Raw genomic sequence first — 15,172 nt, 5'->3', positions numbered from 1 at the left:
ATCAGATCTGAGCCACATCCAGATTGGAATCTGATTTGTCTAAATGAGTCATGTGACCATTTAAACCGGATTTCAATCTTGATGTGGCACAGATCTGATTCAGGCTAGATTTGTCTGCCAGTGTAAATGGGGCCTTTGAGTCTACTACCGGAGACTCGGGAATGATTATGCGACAACAAACTTAAAAAAAGCCCCATGAATTCAAGGCATCATGTGGTGAGTATTAGTAATTGATAGAAAAGGTCATTTTGGGGATGAACTATCCCTTTGAGGAGCAGGGTTGGAAACAGCTGGTTTCTAGAGGCATGGTTGAACAGTAACATTTTAGTTGGTGTGAGATATATATATATTTATTTATTTATTTACACGCACTGTGTAGGCCGTCCTAATAATACCTTGCATAATAGCTCCTCACAACTTGTAGCGTTTCTGTCCCAATAGTGGGCCGGCAGCATACCAACTCTGCTGTTGCCTCCTCCACTGCCTCGCTGGCTCAGGAAGGTACGTCCCAGAGACACGCCCATCCACTTCCTCTCTACACACACGCCTACTTCCTGGCTATATATATATTTTTTTTTTGGGGGGGGGTCGACTCCACTCACAACAATCATCGAGATTAAGATGAGATAAAAGAAACGAACAGCACAAAAAAAACGAACTGTTATCTCATCTTAATGGGCTCATTCATTCCCCTTTCCTTCAACCTCATAGTTTACCCTGCATGCTGCCTCTGCAAGCCTGCCCTCAACCTCTAATAACATGCGCTCTTACTTAACACACACAAACACTCGCGCGCGCACACACACACACACACAGAGCCAGACAGACACGGGTCATCCCCATTTTGCACCAAATGTTACTCACCGTGCACTCAGCTAAGCTCGTATTTACAGTAGTTGTCACGCACCGAAAATAGCAGATCCACAAGACCACGGCGCGTCGTGGCGCGATGATATCTTGTAGATATGCGTGGTAGATTTAAGATGGGCTTGTAGATTTGTATATGACAACACTGCCCTACTTGGCACAACAAGCACAACTCGGACATCGTCATACACTTTTAACACAAAAAGCACTATATCAATAAAGCACTATATCAATAAAACACTATAAATACAAGCGCTATATGAATGCAGTCCATTTACCATTTTACACACAAGCCTCTCCTTAACGCACATCGATCGCGTTCGTTCACCACTCTTATTTCTGTACTTCACACCAACCAAGTCATCAACTCATATCCTCTTCCTCCACCCTAGTCCCAAATGACAAGATATTTATCTTTGCCATTAAGGGAACATTAGCCAACTTCCTGACCCACCCACTCCCCTCCACTTTCATCCCACTATCCCCCCCCCGTACCAACCTCCAACCCCCCCTCCCTCCCCTCCCCCCTTTACTCCCAATGTCCAGGGCTTATCAAGGGGTTGGGATGGGGGGGATGGGGAGATGGGCGTGTATCTGGGGGGCGACTGACACTGCTGGGGCCGGCAGGAGCTGGGTTGGCGTGCTGCCATCGTCTGACCTTCAGAGGGGCGGGAGGGGAGGTTTAGGGGAGTGGGGCGAGTCGACTGTTTAGAGGTCGAGACGTGCGGTGGAGGAGGGAGTTGGATTGTGAGGTGGGCGGGAGGGCAGGGGCTGTTTCGGGGGTTTGTCTCGGTCTGCCCACGCAGTATACATGTACACCGTTGAATCCATCAGTGTATGTGCGGCGGCCTTTCCTGACAAATCCCCAGCGAGCCCTGCCCCCCACCCCTTTCCCCGTCCTGTTGCCCTCTTTTCCTCCTCATAGGTTTAGCACTTTGAAAAGAATAACAAAATCAAGCGCCTCCTCACATGACTTCATTGAGGAGTGAAGGCTGGATTCTTCTATCAAAGTATCTAAACGGGGCTCTGCTGCTCTCGTCTCGCCGGGAGGGGTCTGGCGTGGCGGGGCGAGAGGGGCGGGGGGTGGGGGGGTTGGTGAAGGTCGGCGATGCCAATGGTGGCTCCTGGGCTTTTTCTTCCACAGGAAGCACAAGGTGTAGAGCAGACCGGATTCTCTGTCACCGTTTCCTTTCTTAAAGACTAGAGAAGCCCTTCTGCTCTGCAGCTGATCCTAGGATTAATCTAGAGACACTGAATGAAACTGAAACATTGTGAGAAGAAGACATGTCGAGAGGAAAACATGCCACTGGTTAGAGCAGGGGTTCTCAACCCGTGGGTCGCGACCCCTCGAGGGGTCGGCAAATTATTTTGGGGGGTCCCCAAATTATTAAAAAAAAGAAAAAAAAAAGATTTTTTTTTTTTTGCAACTGAATGGCTGTAAAGTGGAAATGAAGAGTTTACATATAATACACATAGTACATGCATACACCTTCCCTAATGATGGTGGTTTCAGTATTTATTTATGGTGTATTGTCTCTATTATTAAGGTTATTGTAGCAGTCAATTTATATTGGGGGTCGGGAGGGGGCGGGACGAGGGTCCCGAGACGTTGCCAAAGCATTTTTGGGGGTCCCCGGCCAAAAAGGTTGAGAACCCCTGGGTTAGAGAATGGTTGAAGCAATGTTAATGAATGCAATGCATGATGGGAGTGTCCTGCGATTCCGGAATGAAAGTGGTGGCGTGATTGTAAGAGTCAGGCAGACACCGGACTGATCGCCCTGCTCGTAAGTGCCACCCAGTGACGTATATGACATCATCGCTCCAACGTGACGGAAGCTCAGACCAAACCCTTCCCACGACTTCCACGTTGGTCTCAGCTCTGATTGATTGGCTCATTCATCCGATGGGTGACACTCGACCACCGCCAATACTGTTCTCCGTTGCTCTCAACTGCCAGCTTTACTCCCTCCTCAGAATGGCTGAGGCGAGGCTTTGCGGTTTGCTTATGAACCTCCCCCTCTTTACCCAATCAATGTCCTAAGACAGTATGACGGAAACGTGGAAGTATTTGTTTTATTAGGCTTAAATGAGGATAATGTTTGTTTTTGCCTTGCTGCCTCTCGCATGTGGATGTCCCGTTATAGTACTTGTACAGTATATACTTCTGAGGCGTGCCTTTAGATTATTTTCCTGGAGCCTGATTTGTACTTGGTCGTGCGCCCGGGTCGCACACAGAACAAATGCCGATCTACAAGCTCCTGATGTGTTGCACAAAGGCGGCACTCAACCAAGTATAAATCAGGCCCTAATGCTTTGTTCGTTCCACCGGTAATAATCACTTATCTGACACGTGGACGGAGTAACTCATCCCACTCCACTTGTAGATCAGCTGGTTTTACACCCATCCAGCCGTTGTCAGATCAGTGATCATGCTCCCTGCGGAGTGCATGGGGGAAAAGGCAGCATTGTGAGATTATTATTGGAACACGGCCCCCCCATGCTGTCCGGTACTTGCATCCTGCCTTTCAGCTGCTCTCGTGGGGGATTAGTCCTGATTATTTAAAAGGGCACAGGCCAATCGGCCCTCTTCTCCTCCTGTATTGTGGGATGAAAGCTATGCATCCTGGGGCCTGTAGTTTTTTTTATTTTTTCTTTCTTTTTTTTTGTAGTTTTTCCTTTTTGAATGCTGCATGGCCAAGCCAAAATAGAATAATAAAATAAAATCTACACGTACGCTAAGATCCTGGAGCATGATAATTCCACAGACAGATCTTAAATACGCTGTGCCCCTCTTGACCTTCTCATGTATTGTAATTCTGAGCCCTCGATTTCTATATTCACTTTTTTTCTTCCCCATTTCCTTCTCCCACTTGTTATCGTAAGGTAAGAAACATGCGATTCTTTTTTTAGTGAAATTAGTGAAATTATATAATATATATGATATATATATATTAAAAACAAATGTGTGTGCTGTCTGCTGTGTGTGAGAAATGGGTAGCAACAGCCAGACGGCAGTGATGACTGGAACCTTTAAAGGAAAGCATTGATTTACATTAACCTGACTCGTCCACATAAAGAGTCTTGGCGGCTGTTTAGGACTGACCATCACTCTGGTTCAGACCTGCCAGGGGTCTGCCAGACAGACAGGAAATGGATGGAGAGAGAACCAAAGTTTACTTTGCTCTCAGGTTTTCTGTATCCCCCAGATGGCCATGAATGCGTTATGATGGTGTGGTGATGCATTCCGCAGAGTGTAGCTAGCAACCTGCGCGGCCCAACAGGAAAACGCCCCGGATTGGTGCATTAAACGTAGGCTGTTACCTGGGCAGTTTGAATGAACCATATTTTAAAAAGAGAATCTGTGAAAATGGCAGATCTATCGCGCCATGTTGTGAGCTGGTAGATCGGCTATTTCTGCTGTTGCTTTGTTTTTAAAATTTTGGAGGAGACAAATTTCTGCCTACAAGACTCTTGGACTTGAGTAATGTGGTCAGGTCCATCATTAGATTAACCCCCCCCCCTCTTACCTGAGAAATTATCACGACGTACTGTAGCACTTAAATTGTCATTTTTGGAGCACTTCTGAAGATGCACCATTCTAACACACCATGACCTGTGTTGTCCAACAATCGTTTTCAATCAAATATATTCAATTTGCCATGGGCCAAAGAAAAATTATCCTGCAATTCCCCATAACCTAATATTTTACGCTAATGAAATGGTAGCACTTAAAATAGATTGGTTTGCAGGACAATACCCATGACCAATGATGCGCAACCAGAAAGAGATGGTGGAGTTTAGAGACAGGCAATTATGTTGAGGCATGGAGGCATGAAACATGTGTTTGTTTCATTTAGTAGTCAATTAGTTTTGTCCATTTATTCTCCCAATTGTATTCGTTATGCCACTGAAGCCTACCCACACACATTTCTGTGTTGCCACTGCTCTTGTGTGCCATTCTTCTCACCTACTCATCTGTTCAACACCCCCGCTGGCCCAGCCTGTAGCGGCGACAAACAATCGCCTGGTTCCCACCAGACTTCCTCTCCCAAACATGGCCAATGGTGTTTGCATAGACGCAAGGCCAGGCCGGATACGTTGCGGTGTATTCGCACCCCTAGACTCTGCAGTGGTGGACGGGTACTTTACCCCTGGACCACATTTTCTGGTTTTGTTGTGGTTTAAATAATTAATCTTGGTTACAGTTAAGGCTACGTTTACACATGGGTGTGGTTTGGTGAGGTTAGGTTAAGTGTCATCTGCGTACAGAGGTTAGTTTACAGAGATTGTGCTCCGCTCGGGTTCCAGTCATCGTACAATGCACTCTGGGTATCGTCCTGCTAAACTAATCCATTCTGAAGCCTACCCTTCCGATGCTCCGATGGCAACTTCCTCCATACTCTGGCTGGTGGTGAGTTGAGATGAAGATGCATGGAACTGAGTGGAGGAAAGTTGATGCTGAGATGAGAGGACACTAAACCCCTCTTCTTTCTCTTCCTCTATCTCGCGCTCTCTTTTTCTCTCTCTCTCTCTCTTTCTCTCTCTTACAGCTTGCAAAAGTTTACTCAACAAGAAATCAGATTCAGCCAAGGTAAGGATGTCTGCTCAGCCCCATGGTCTCTTATCTACGTTGTCCCGGTCTGTCTCCCCAAATCCTCTCCTTCTCTCTTTCTCCTTTATCTACCACACCTGCTAATAATCCCCTCGCTACAAAGTAGTCCGGGATGTGATTGTGTTATTTGGACGACTACAGAAATCCATTTATCCACTTTATTTCAAGTGGTTCAGAATGGTGGTGCCGATCACATCCCTGATGGTATCACGGAGACAAGCCCTTCCCTCAATCTATCTCTCTCTCACCCTCTTTCTCCCTTGCATCCTCTCCCTGTCTCAACTCTGCAAGGTTTCGTTGCTCTCTTTTACGGGAAATCTGTCTTTCTGTCCCTGTGTAAAAGCTCCTCTTCCTTCCCTTTCTATCTCTCTCTCTGTCTCTGTGTCCATCCCCGTCTCCCCTGCCCCAGGGGTCACTCCATGCAGTTAAGTGGCGGAGGCATAGAGAGTTAGTGAAGCAGTAAAAGGATGATCTAAAGGGCTATTCTTCTGCACTCAACCCTCTCATTTAGCCTGTTAGCTCAACAGCCTGCGAGCCTCCACCGAGATTACCCGCCTCCCCTCCCCTCCCACCCTCATCCCCGAACGATGGGTGATCGTACAGTGTGCTTGCATGTGTACACAGGTGTTTGTGTGTGTGTGCGTGTGTATGCGTGATCATCTGTGTGTACATTATATGCTTGTTTACATTTCGATGTATACAAGCATCTTTGTGCGACTGTCCTTTTACATGTGTGCGTGGTGTGCGTGCCCACGTTCGTCATTGACCCTATGCCTTCTCTTTGCGTCTCCGCCCCAGCCTTCGACCAACAACAGTAAGAACAGCATAGTGAGCGCCATCAATGCCCTGAAAGACTCCAGCATGGCGACCAACTCCCAGATGGTACAGTAGTTCTCGCCGCAGTGTCACCCCATCATCATCATCAACCACCCCCTCCCTTCCCATCGCATCCCCCCATCAACACCCTACACACCCAGTAGTGTCATGGTAGCTCTGTGTCTCATCCATCAGGTCTGTGGCCCAATTCCAATGTCCCCTCCTTTGTTACAGACTGACAACTCCGGACTAAATACAGTTACATAATGGGCTAATATTCTTACTGATGATGTGCCAAGGGGTCTATTTTGCAGAATTGCCCCTGTCGTCCAGTTTCCCCGGGAGACCTCAGTGGTCCTCATAGCGTAGAGTGGAACTCATAAGCATATTGCTACTTAAACGATTTGTTGCGGTAAAATTATTATTATTAGTTGTCATTTCACACACATCCATGCCTTGGCTGTCCCACACAAGTGACTGCAGTCTGCTAAACAGATGTTGTGCTGTTATCCCTGCAAGTCCTGGAAAAGACACGCTGTGATACATTCACTTTGATTGGCCAAAAACGTTCACCCCAAAACATGATTTACATTCAAGACTGGTGGGTTGTGTGGGACAACTTTAGACATGCATGTGTATTAGAGATGCGTGGATGGCCTCTCACTTCGCCCTAATGCGCGTGTGGCGTGTGCATATCAATTATCCACCCGTTATCCAACCGCATTAACTATATTATCCAATTTATATATCCGCACCCACCGCAATCGGCATCTTTCAAATTATTATTACCGTTTTATTAAAATTACGGTATTGAGCAGTTCTATTCAGTAATTAAACTAAACATAAAATGTGCAATGTCACTGCAACCTCCCGGCGCGCATAAACAAAATCTAGTGGCCATTATGGCCAACATTAACAAAATAATTTGGACAAAATTGGGCATATAAAGTGCTAACTGCACTCAGCCTTGTAGCTTATGAAGCAAGCAGCCTAACCAAAACTGCAAACTGGTGCCTGCCTGCCTGTGACTGCAACTTCCCGCACAGAAATAAAGTCCAGTGGCCACTAGCCAACATTAACAAAATAAAATATGAACAGAATTGGGCATATAAAGTGCTCAGCACTGCCCACTGCTGCCTTGCAGCTTATAAAGCAGCATAGCTGCCAACACTGGTGCCTGATAGTGGCCTAACAGGTAAACAGGCCTATAACTCATTCACTGTTTTCGTTATCACTTTACGTTAAAAGAACGTATAACGTGCGTTATAAAACACACACAGAGTCACAGACACAAGCACACAGAGATTTTATTTTATGGATACATATTTTAGATAGATTTATTTCACCCGCGGTTTATCTGATATTAATAATAATTATATTTCATTGACCCAAATCCATAATGTGTATGTAATGACAACTAATAACAGATTCACGGAGGGGGGGGGATCACTTTTGACCTCATACTTGACGATGAATGAACTGTACAGTAGCCTGCTAACGGTAGCGCCAGCTACATAATGTAAACAGATCGACTGCGAGTGCACGTCACTTCCACCAAGCCAAATGGGCAGTGTAACCAATGAAAGCGATGGGGTTGTGGACTCGTCGACGACATGGTACACAGAATTTTCTGCATCCATCATCAGTGTCGTATAGTGGAAACATTATCTCTCCCTGGTTATCCACCGTTCAGGAGGTGTCGATGTTGTAACTTTCCCACCCAGCAGGCAGCAGGCGTGGGTTTTGTTCTTTTTCTGTGCTCCTAATAGAACATTTCTTGGCTGCTGTAGGGAAAACGGTACTCTATGTTCCATGATCCATTACAAACGCTCTTGGCTACATCTTTGAAACTCAAGCTGCTACGCGTGCTTCTCGTTTAGTTTGCCAACTCTAGAAAGCGTTAGGTTTTTTTTTTAGAGTATGTACATACATTTACTGTTAAGTTGTAATTCTGTAGAGCCTCATCGTCAATCCTATCTTACTCACTCATTTTGTTTGGACTCATCTTGAGGCCCCCTACACAGTTCATCATCCTTTGCTGCTATTTTTGACTCGTCTTCACTAGAACTTCCTACTGACTCGCCAACCTCCAGTCTGCTAGTAGGTTGGAAAGCGGCGCTCTTCACAATCACAGCCCACCTCGGTCCTTCTAACCTTCTTCAGAAACCCAACCGCCTACTAGCCTGCGCTAACCTGTCTTCCCACGCAGCCACTGAAGTCCTCCGCCGTACTATGAAATCTTCCTCATCTCCTAAACAAGCCATTACTCTCTCTCAGATAATACTTCACGGGCATGCTTTCGGTGTGTGTGTGTGTGTGTGTGTGTGTGTGTGTGTGTGTGTGTGTGTGTGTGTGTGTGTGTGTGTGTGTGTGTGTGTGTGTGTGTGTGTGTGTGTGTGTGTGTGTGTGTGTGTGTGTGTGTGTGTGTGTGTGTGTGTGTGTGTGTGTGTGTGTGTGTGTGTGTGTGTGTGTGTGTGTGTGTGTGTGTGTGTGTGTGTCAGACAGTATCTGTTGTTGTGTTATAGTGGGGTCTCAAAATTTGGCCTTGAGATGTTTGTTTTGATAGCAGCTGGGAACAAAATATTTGAATTGTCTAGTTTGTATGAAAACCTTGTATTTGTATTATCTGTTTAACCCATTTAGACCTGAGGCAAATTTTTAATTTTTATTTTGATTCAAATTATTATTTTTTAAATCATACTTATATAGTTTTTTATTTATTTTAAAAACAACTTAAAATTCTGAAAATAGCCGATCTCCAGGCTCAATGTAGCTTGTAGATCTGCTATAATTGTCACGACTTCTGTGCACTTGCATAATGAAGTAGGGCTTTCATTTACAAACGGAAAAACAAAACCGGGAAAAAAAACATACACATTTGAAACATGGAGATACAAGGTTTATTGCCCAACAGCAGTGAGTGACTGTAATAACTCAAATGACACGGTCTAAAAGGGTTTAATATGAACCACGCCTCGTAAGGAAACCTATAGTGTTACCAGACGTGCTGATGTTTTTGGGGACGTTGTGTGGAATAACCTGTGTTGTTCACCATACCTTACAGGAATCCCAGAGTACTGTGGTCCACAACCCTACTGATGGCATCAAGGTGAGACTTTTGTTACCCACTTAAAACCCTTTAACCCATTCACTGTAGGCCTGACGTCGAAAATATGTTGTTCCAGGGTCCTCCAGAAGCAAAGATTTGAGTTAAAAACGTTCACTGTGTCTGTGAAAGAATATATATTCTAAGATTTGCACCACATTTTGACGATTTTTCAAAAATAGCCAGTCTACAAGCTTATGGTCCGATGCCAACTTCAGTTTCTGTGTCTCACTCTTCTCTCTCTCTTTCTCCCTCACCTGTCGTTTCCCGCCTTGCGCCCACCTTGCTCGTCCGCCGCAGGGATCAACGGAGAGCAACGCCACCAACGACGAGGAGGAGATGAAAGGTAAGAAAGGTACTCTGTCCTTTTTGATCTCCTCTTCCTTCCCCGTCTCCTTCTCCCTCCCCCGATCCCTCCCTCCCTCCCTCTAGAGAGGTGTGTGTGGGTTTGCTAGTAGCGACCCGCGCGTTGCTAAGGGGGTGGCCGAGATACTGTGTGCGTGTGTCTCTCTTACACACTCTTGACTGTGTGCCTGCGGGGTGCGTGTGTGTGTTGTGCGTGTGACTGCGTGCTTGTATTTTGTGTCTGGTTGCGTTTGGTGTGTGTGTGTGTGTGTGTGTGTGTGTGTGCGTGCGTGCGTTCTAGCGGACAGCTCGGCGCTGAGTCAGAGCAGCGCCACAGAGGAGATGCCCCCCCTTCTGCCCTCACCTCAAAGCGCGCCTGCCAGTAAGTTTACTCACGGCAGCCAAAGGCTATACAATCGCCCGTCCCCCCTTCCCCGTCCGTCCTCCTCCAGTGGGCCCGCGAGGGACTCCCCCCCCCCCCCCCCCACCCACCCACCCTACCTCCCCCCTCCCACCCTCACTGTGTTGTTGCAGTCACTGGGCAACACCCCCACCCCCCCGCCACACACACCACCACCACAACCACCACCTTTCGGTGTCCCTTCCTTCACTTCTTTGGTCTGTCCAGCTTTTGTGATGCTCTGACCTGTCTGTGTGTGTGTGTGTGTGTGTGTGTGTATGTGTGTGCGTGTGAGTGTGTGCTCCATGGCGATCACTACCAGTAGGACTATGCCCCACCCTCCACCCCCGTTCCCCTGCCACGGCTCTATTTGTCCTGCTAGTAGGACAACCCGAGCTGGAAGATGCCACTGCTGACGTTGTCTTCCGCTGGCCTCTATCTATCTCTGCTCCGATGCCTGATTTATACTCGGCTGCGTGCCTGTGCCGCGAGCCCCCCCCCCCAAGAAATACAGCCGATCTACAAGCTCTGCAGCCGCAGTGGGTTGGTTGTGAGCTTGTTGGTCGGGTGCTGTTCCGGGCACACATCGAAGTGTAAATCAACCTTTGACTGTCTTGTCTGCCTGCCCCACTGACTGCTGCGGGAGTCCTGCGCACCACAAGACTTTCTAGTGCTTTCTCTCTCTTCTCCTCTCCTCTACTACTCCCCTGTGCGTTCTTCTCTTCTCCTCTCCTCTGCTCCTCTGTCAGCTCTTCTCTCTCCCCCTCTGTTCATTCTTAGCCTCTTCTCTACTCCTCTCCTCATTATTCTCCTCTCCTCTCCCGTTCATTCCTCTACTCTTCGTCTCCTCCTTCTATTCTTGTCCTTCCTCTGTTCTGTTTTCCTTTCTCGTCACTCATCTATTCTCCACACGCTATCTTTTCTCTCTCTCTCTCTCTCTCTCTCTCTCTCTCTCTCTCTCTCTCTCTCTCTCCTTGTCCTTGTTTCTCCTCTCCTCTCTCTTTACTGGGTTAACCCTCTTTTTTATACTCTGCTGCACGCCCGGTGTCACGCGATGAAAACAGCCGATCTGCAAACAAACGCATCGCAAGCTTTGTAGATTTGCCGGGGGGGGGGGGACACACGACACGACACCGCCGCGCAACCAAGTACAAATGGTGCTTAACACACCTGCACAGAAGGATGGTTTCACCTCACCTGCCTCTTCTCCCTTCACAGCTGGTTTCAGCTGTTCGTCTTCTTCTCATCCTCTCTTCGTCTTCTCTTCTTTCATGCCCTCCCGCATCTTACAGTATGTCCTCTCCATCTCTTTCTCTCTCTCTTGCTCTCTCTCTCAATCCCTCTCTCCTTCCCAACACTGCTTTCCCACAGGCCTGCTGTGAGCCAATAACAAAAAAACAAACAACAACACTACAGCTTTTGCTCCAGCCTCTTTTGCACGCATCCTTTGGATTTTCTTCAGCTAAAAAAAACGCAACCAAAACAAATCTTTGACAATGGGCTATTCAGTTCTAATTAGAACATTAGAACCAGAGGAAAACTGAGCGGAACTAAAACGCTGGGACACGGATGAGGTTATTAAAAATGACAGATGCATCGCGGGGGATGCATCACATGCCGTGACGCCATCAACCATCATGCTCACCTTGCCCCTAGCCTCATAGTGTGGACGTGCTCACCTTGCCCCTAGCCTCATAGTGTGGACGTGCTGCTGTCTCCCATGTTGTCCACATGCATGTCTGTCAAAACACAAGGGTTGGGATCCTTGTAGGATGTTAACGATTCAGCTTCCTTTTACCGTTCCCTCTTTAACGGTCCGATTCCTTCAATTATTTTTAACATAATTATATCAATATAATTTTTTGATAAACACATGCAATCATACATACAGTGCTTCTCAAAGTGGGTCATGGGAGGGTTCCAAAAGGACCCTTACATCAGTGTTGTTTTGACAGCAAAATTTGATTCTAGTTTTAGTCATAGTCTCTTGAATAGTTTTTATTTCGTTTTAATTACATTTTAGTCACCTGGAATGTTTTAGTGTTAGTCTAGTTTTTGTCGACTAAATATCATAAGATTTTAGTCAACTAAATCTACAGTTGATTTAGTCGACTTAAAATGTGTTTTGGCGGGCCTTGATGCCGTCGTAATGACGTTGTGAGCTTGTAGATCAGCTATTTTCAGCATGCAAGTGCAACCACGTGTAAAATGACATACTGGATCTCTTGTCCACTAGTCCCTTAGTCATCACACTAGTGGACAAGTCCACTACTCCCTTAGTCATTATCATAGCTTAGTTTTCATTTAGTTTCCATTTAGTTTTCGCCAGTGAAAAAAGGTAGTCGACTAACATTTGTTCGTATTAGTCGATCAACACTGCCTTACAGGTCTGTAACACTGAGAGTGTACAGTACATACACACTCAAGAGTTATGTAACAAAGGTTTGAGAACCACCAGTGTTGTTATTGTACAGCACAGTGGTTCTCAACCTGTGGGTCTGGACCCCCAGGGGGTCCCCACATGATTTAGGGGGTGGGGGGGTCCCCAGATGACAGAAGTGATAATTTTAGGACTTTAAAGAATTGTATAATACCCCAAAGGCTCAAAAAGAAAAAGGCCATTACTGCATCAAAAGTAATCAACACACTATGCTATAAGAACTGGTCAAACATTGGCCAAATTGTTAAATAATAAATGAAAGAGGCAACAATTGTGAAAATAGCCCGTTCTACAAGCTCACAACGCCTCGCACTTCGAGGCGTTGTGAGCTTGTAGATCAGGCTATTTTCACAATATTTGTCTGTGGAACCGAGTAGAACTAAATGTACAGTAATGCCTCAACTCCTATAATTCCAAGTGCTTGTCTGGGTGGGGGGTGGGGGGGAGGGGGTCCCCAGTTTAAATAATATTTAAACCAGCAAAATAATCCTACGGCCTGAAGAGAACCACTGCTATAGCAGAAGTGAAGTCCACAGACGGTCAGTGGAATTGAACCAATTTCGGTTCCTCGATGTTGGATCCAGTTCATCCGGTTCCAGATCCCAACCCTAGTCTAAAACCTTTGTTTGATTTAGGACTGCAACTATCAATTAACCTCTTAGTGATTAATCCATTCATTATTATTTTTTTGATTTCTTTTAGGTTCAAGGCAAAGCCTTTTTATTTATTTCTTTGAATCAAAGAACATTTATTTTTCTGATTAACCACTGAGTATTAAAGTTTGCTGATTTAGATCGAGCTTGTAGATCGGTTATTTTTGATTATTATTATTTTTTTTTTAAAATAATCCATTGAAATTGGTTCGTTCAATTAATGGTTGCAGCCTGTGTGTCTGTGTGCGCGTGTGTGTGTGCGTGTGTGTGTGCGCGTGTGTCTCTTGTCTTGTTCACTGTGAGATTTCTGTGTACTAACCCTGCGGCCGCCATGTCTGTTCCTGTTCAGTGTTCTAACTTCTGCTGTTTGTCTTGGTGTAAGCATGTTCCGTGGAGTCGCCGATCCGTCTGTGTGGTTTTTTTGTATGTGTGTGTGTTTGCGCCAGAGAGTGCCTGTGCACAGCGTGTATTTACGTCTGTCCACGCTTGTGGAAGTGGTTGTGTACAGTACGCGTGCACGTGTCTGTGTTTGCACTACAGTATGTCCGCATCTGTGCACGTGCGAGAGTCTGACTGACGCAGCATGTCTTTTGTGTTTGTGCAGGCTGTGCACTGTATGGATGGGACCACAATCGTTATCGGTATTTATCGTGAAATTAGTTGTCCTCGGTCATACACTCGGATGAATTAGCTTGGTGTTAAAACATACCTGTAAAGAGCGCATTTGGTACATTTGGTTCTTATTTCACTGAGAGCTTGTAGATAGACTATTTTTGGCCAACGTAAACCCCCCCCCCCCCACACCAGAATATGCTGGGGCTTAAAGTGGCATTTTAAGTTTTTTTTAAGCATATTTTGATCGTTATCCCAATTATTTTTGCCACAATAATCGCAACGTGTATTTTTCACGTCGTGCCATCCCCAGTATGGTTAGTTACATGTTACTCGCGTGTCTCGGGGACCTGCCGTACTAAGTCGTGTGTGTCGCGCACCGAATGTAGGCGATCTAGTACAAGCTCATACAACGCGCCACGTCGTTGTATGAGCTTGTAGATCGACTATGTTATGTTGGGTGAATGACACCGGCCACGCAACTAGGTCCTGCTCAAGGGAGAGTGTGTGTTGGTGGTGTGCACGTTTGTGGCATGACGTGTGCAGGGGCTGTCACGATTATGACATTTCAGTTGATGATTAATTGTTGCTCAAATACTTGCAATTAATGATATAATTGCGCCTCTGTTGTTGGAACATTGGAACATTATGAATGAAAAAATATTTATTTTTGCCTTTTTAAACAAAAGAAAATAGCTGATCTACAAGCACAAAACTCATGTAGATCTGACATTTCATTGTTTAAAAAAATGAATATTACCGTATTCAACGTCATGGTGACGATTATGCAAACAGAATCGCGATTATCTCAAATAATTTGGTGATTATGTAATAATCATGACATGCCTAGTTGTGTGTACATCTGTCGTGTGTGTGACTGTGTGTGTGTGACTGACTGTGTGTGACTGTGTGTCTGTGTGTGTGTGTGTGTGTGACTGTGTGTGCGTGTGACTGTGTGTGCGTGCGTGTGCATGTGTTGACCGTGCCTATGTCTGTTCCAGCTGTTCCGCCGCATGACGTAAAGCGCATGGCATGGAACAGCACAGGCGACAATGGCTCCGCCCCGGAGTCGGAGCACGTCCCTCCTCCCGTCGCTCCACTAGGGGGCAGCAGCGTCCGCACTAAAAGCGACACTCAGCAGAGTAAGCAAAAACCCGACCCCAACAACAACAACAACACCTGTCTGAAGAGTGACACCTAGCCGCATCGCAGTTGATTAAAGCAGATGTTTCTCAAACATTTTCATGTGTTGTCATATCGTTGCCCAACAGCAATGATATGACATGGTTTATTTCACCTATAATAATGTGCCTACACATAT

At 46.0% G+C, this 15,172-nt stretch overlaps 1 protein-coding gene across 11 annotated transcripts in view; it reads left to right on the top strand.

Annotated features, from left to right (window-relative positions):
- LOC306915667 (calcium/calmodulin-dependent protein kinase type II subunit gamma) overlaps positions 1-15,172 on the top strand; it is an 86,838-nt gene that overhangs the window by 55,252 nt on the left and 16,414 nt on the right. Inside the window, exons 13-19 of one of the 11 annotated variants that reach the window (XM_079493154.1) lie at positions 442-501; positions 5,418-5,458; positions 6,278-6,361; positions 9,360-9,404; positions 9,702-9,747; positions 10,048-10,128; positions 14,853-14,993. In XM_079493154.1, coding sequence (XP_079349280.1) covers positions 442-501; positions 5,418-5,458; positions 6,278-6,361; positions 9,360-9,404; positions 9,702-9,747; positions 10,048-10,128; positions 14,853-14,993 — 498 coding nt within the window. Of the gene's footprint in view, positions 1-441; positions 502-5,417; positions 5,459-6,277; positions 6,362-9,359; positions 9,405-9,701; positions 9,757-10,047; positions 10,129-14,852; positions 14,994-15,172 lie in introns of all 11 variants that reach the window. The other 10 variants (XM_079493157.1, XM_079493158.1, XM_079493159.1 and 7 more) reach the window with 10 other exon arrangements.

Source organism: Electrona antarctica (genome assembly GCF_951216825.1).
Source record: "Electrona antarctica genome assembly, chromosome: 22".
NCBI classification, from domain to species: Eukaryota; Metazoa; Chordata; class Actinopteri; order Myctophiformes; family Myctophidae; genus Electrona; species Electrona antarctica.
Note: the sequence above shows the minus strand (reverse complement) of the source record. Positions and strands in the feature narration are given on the sequence as shown.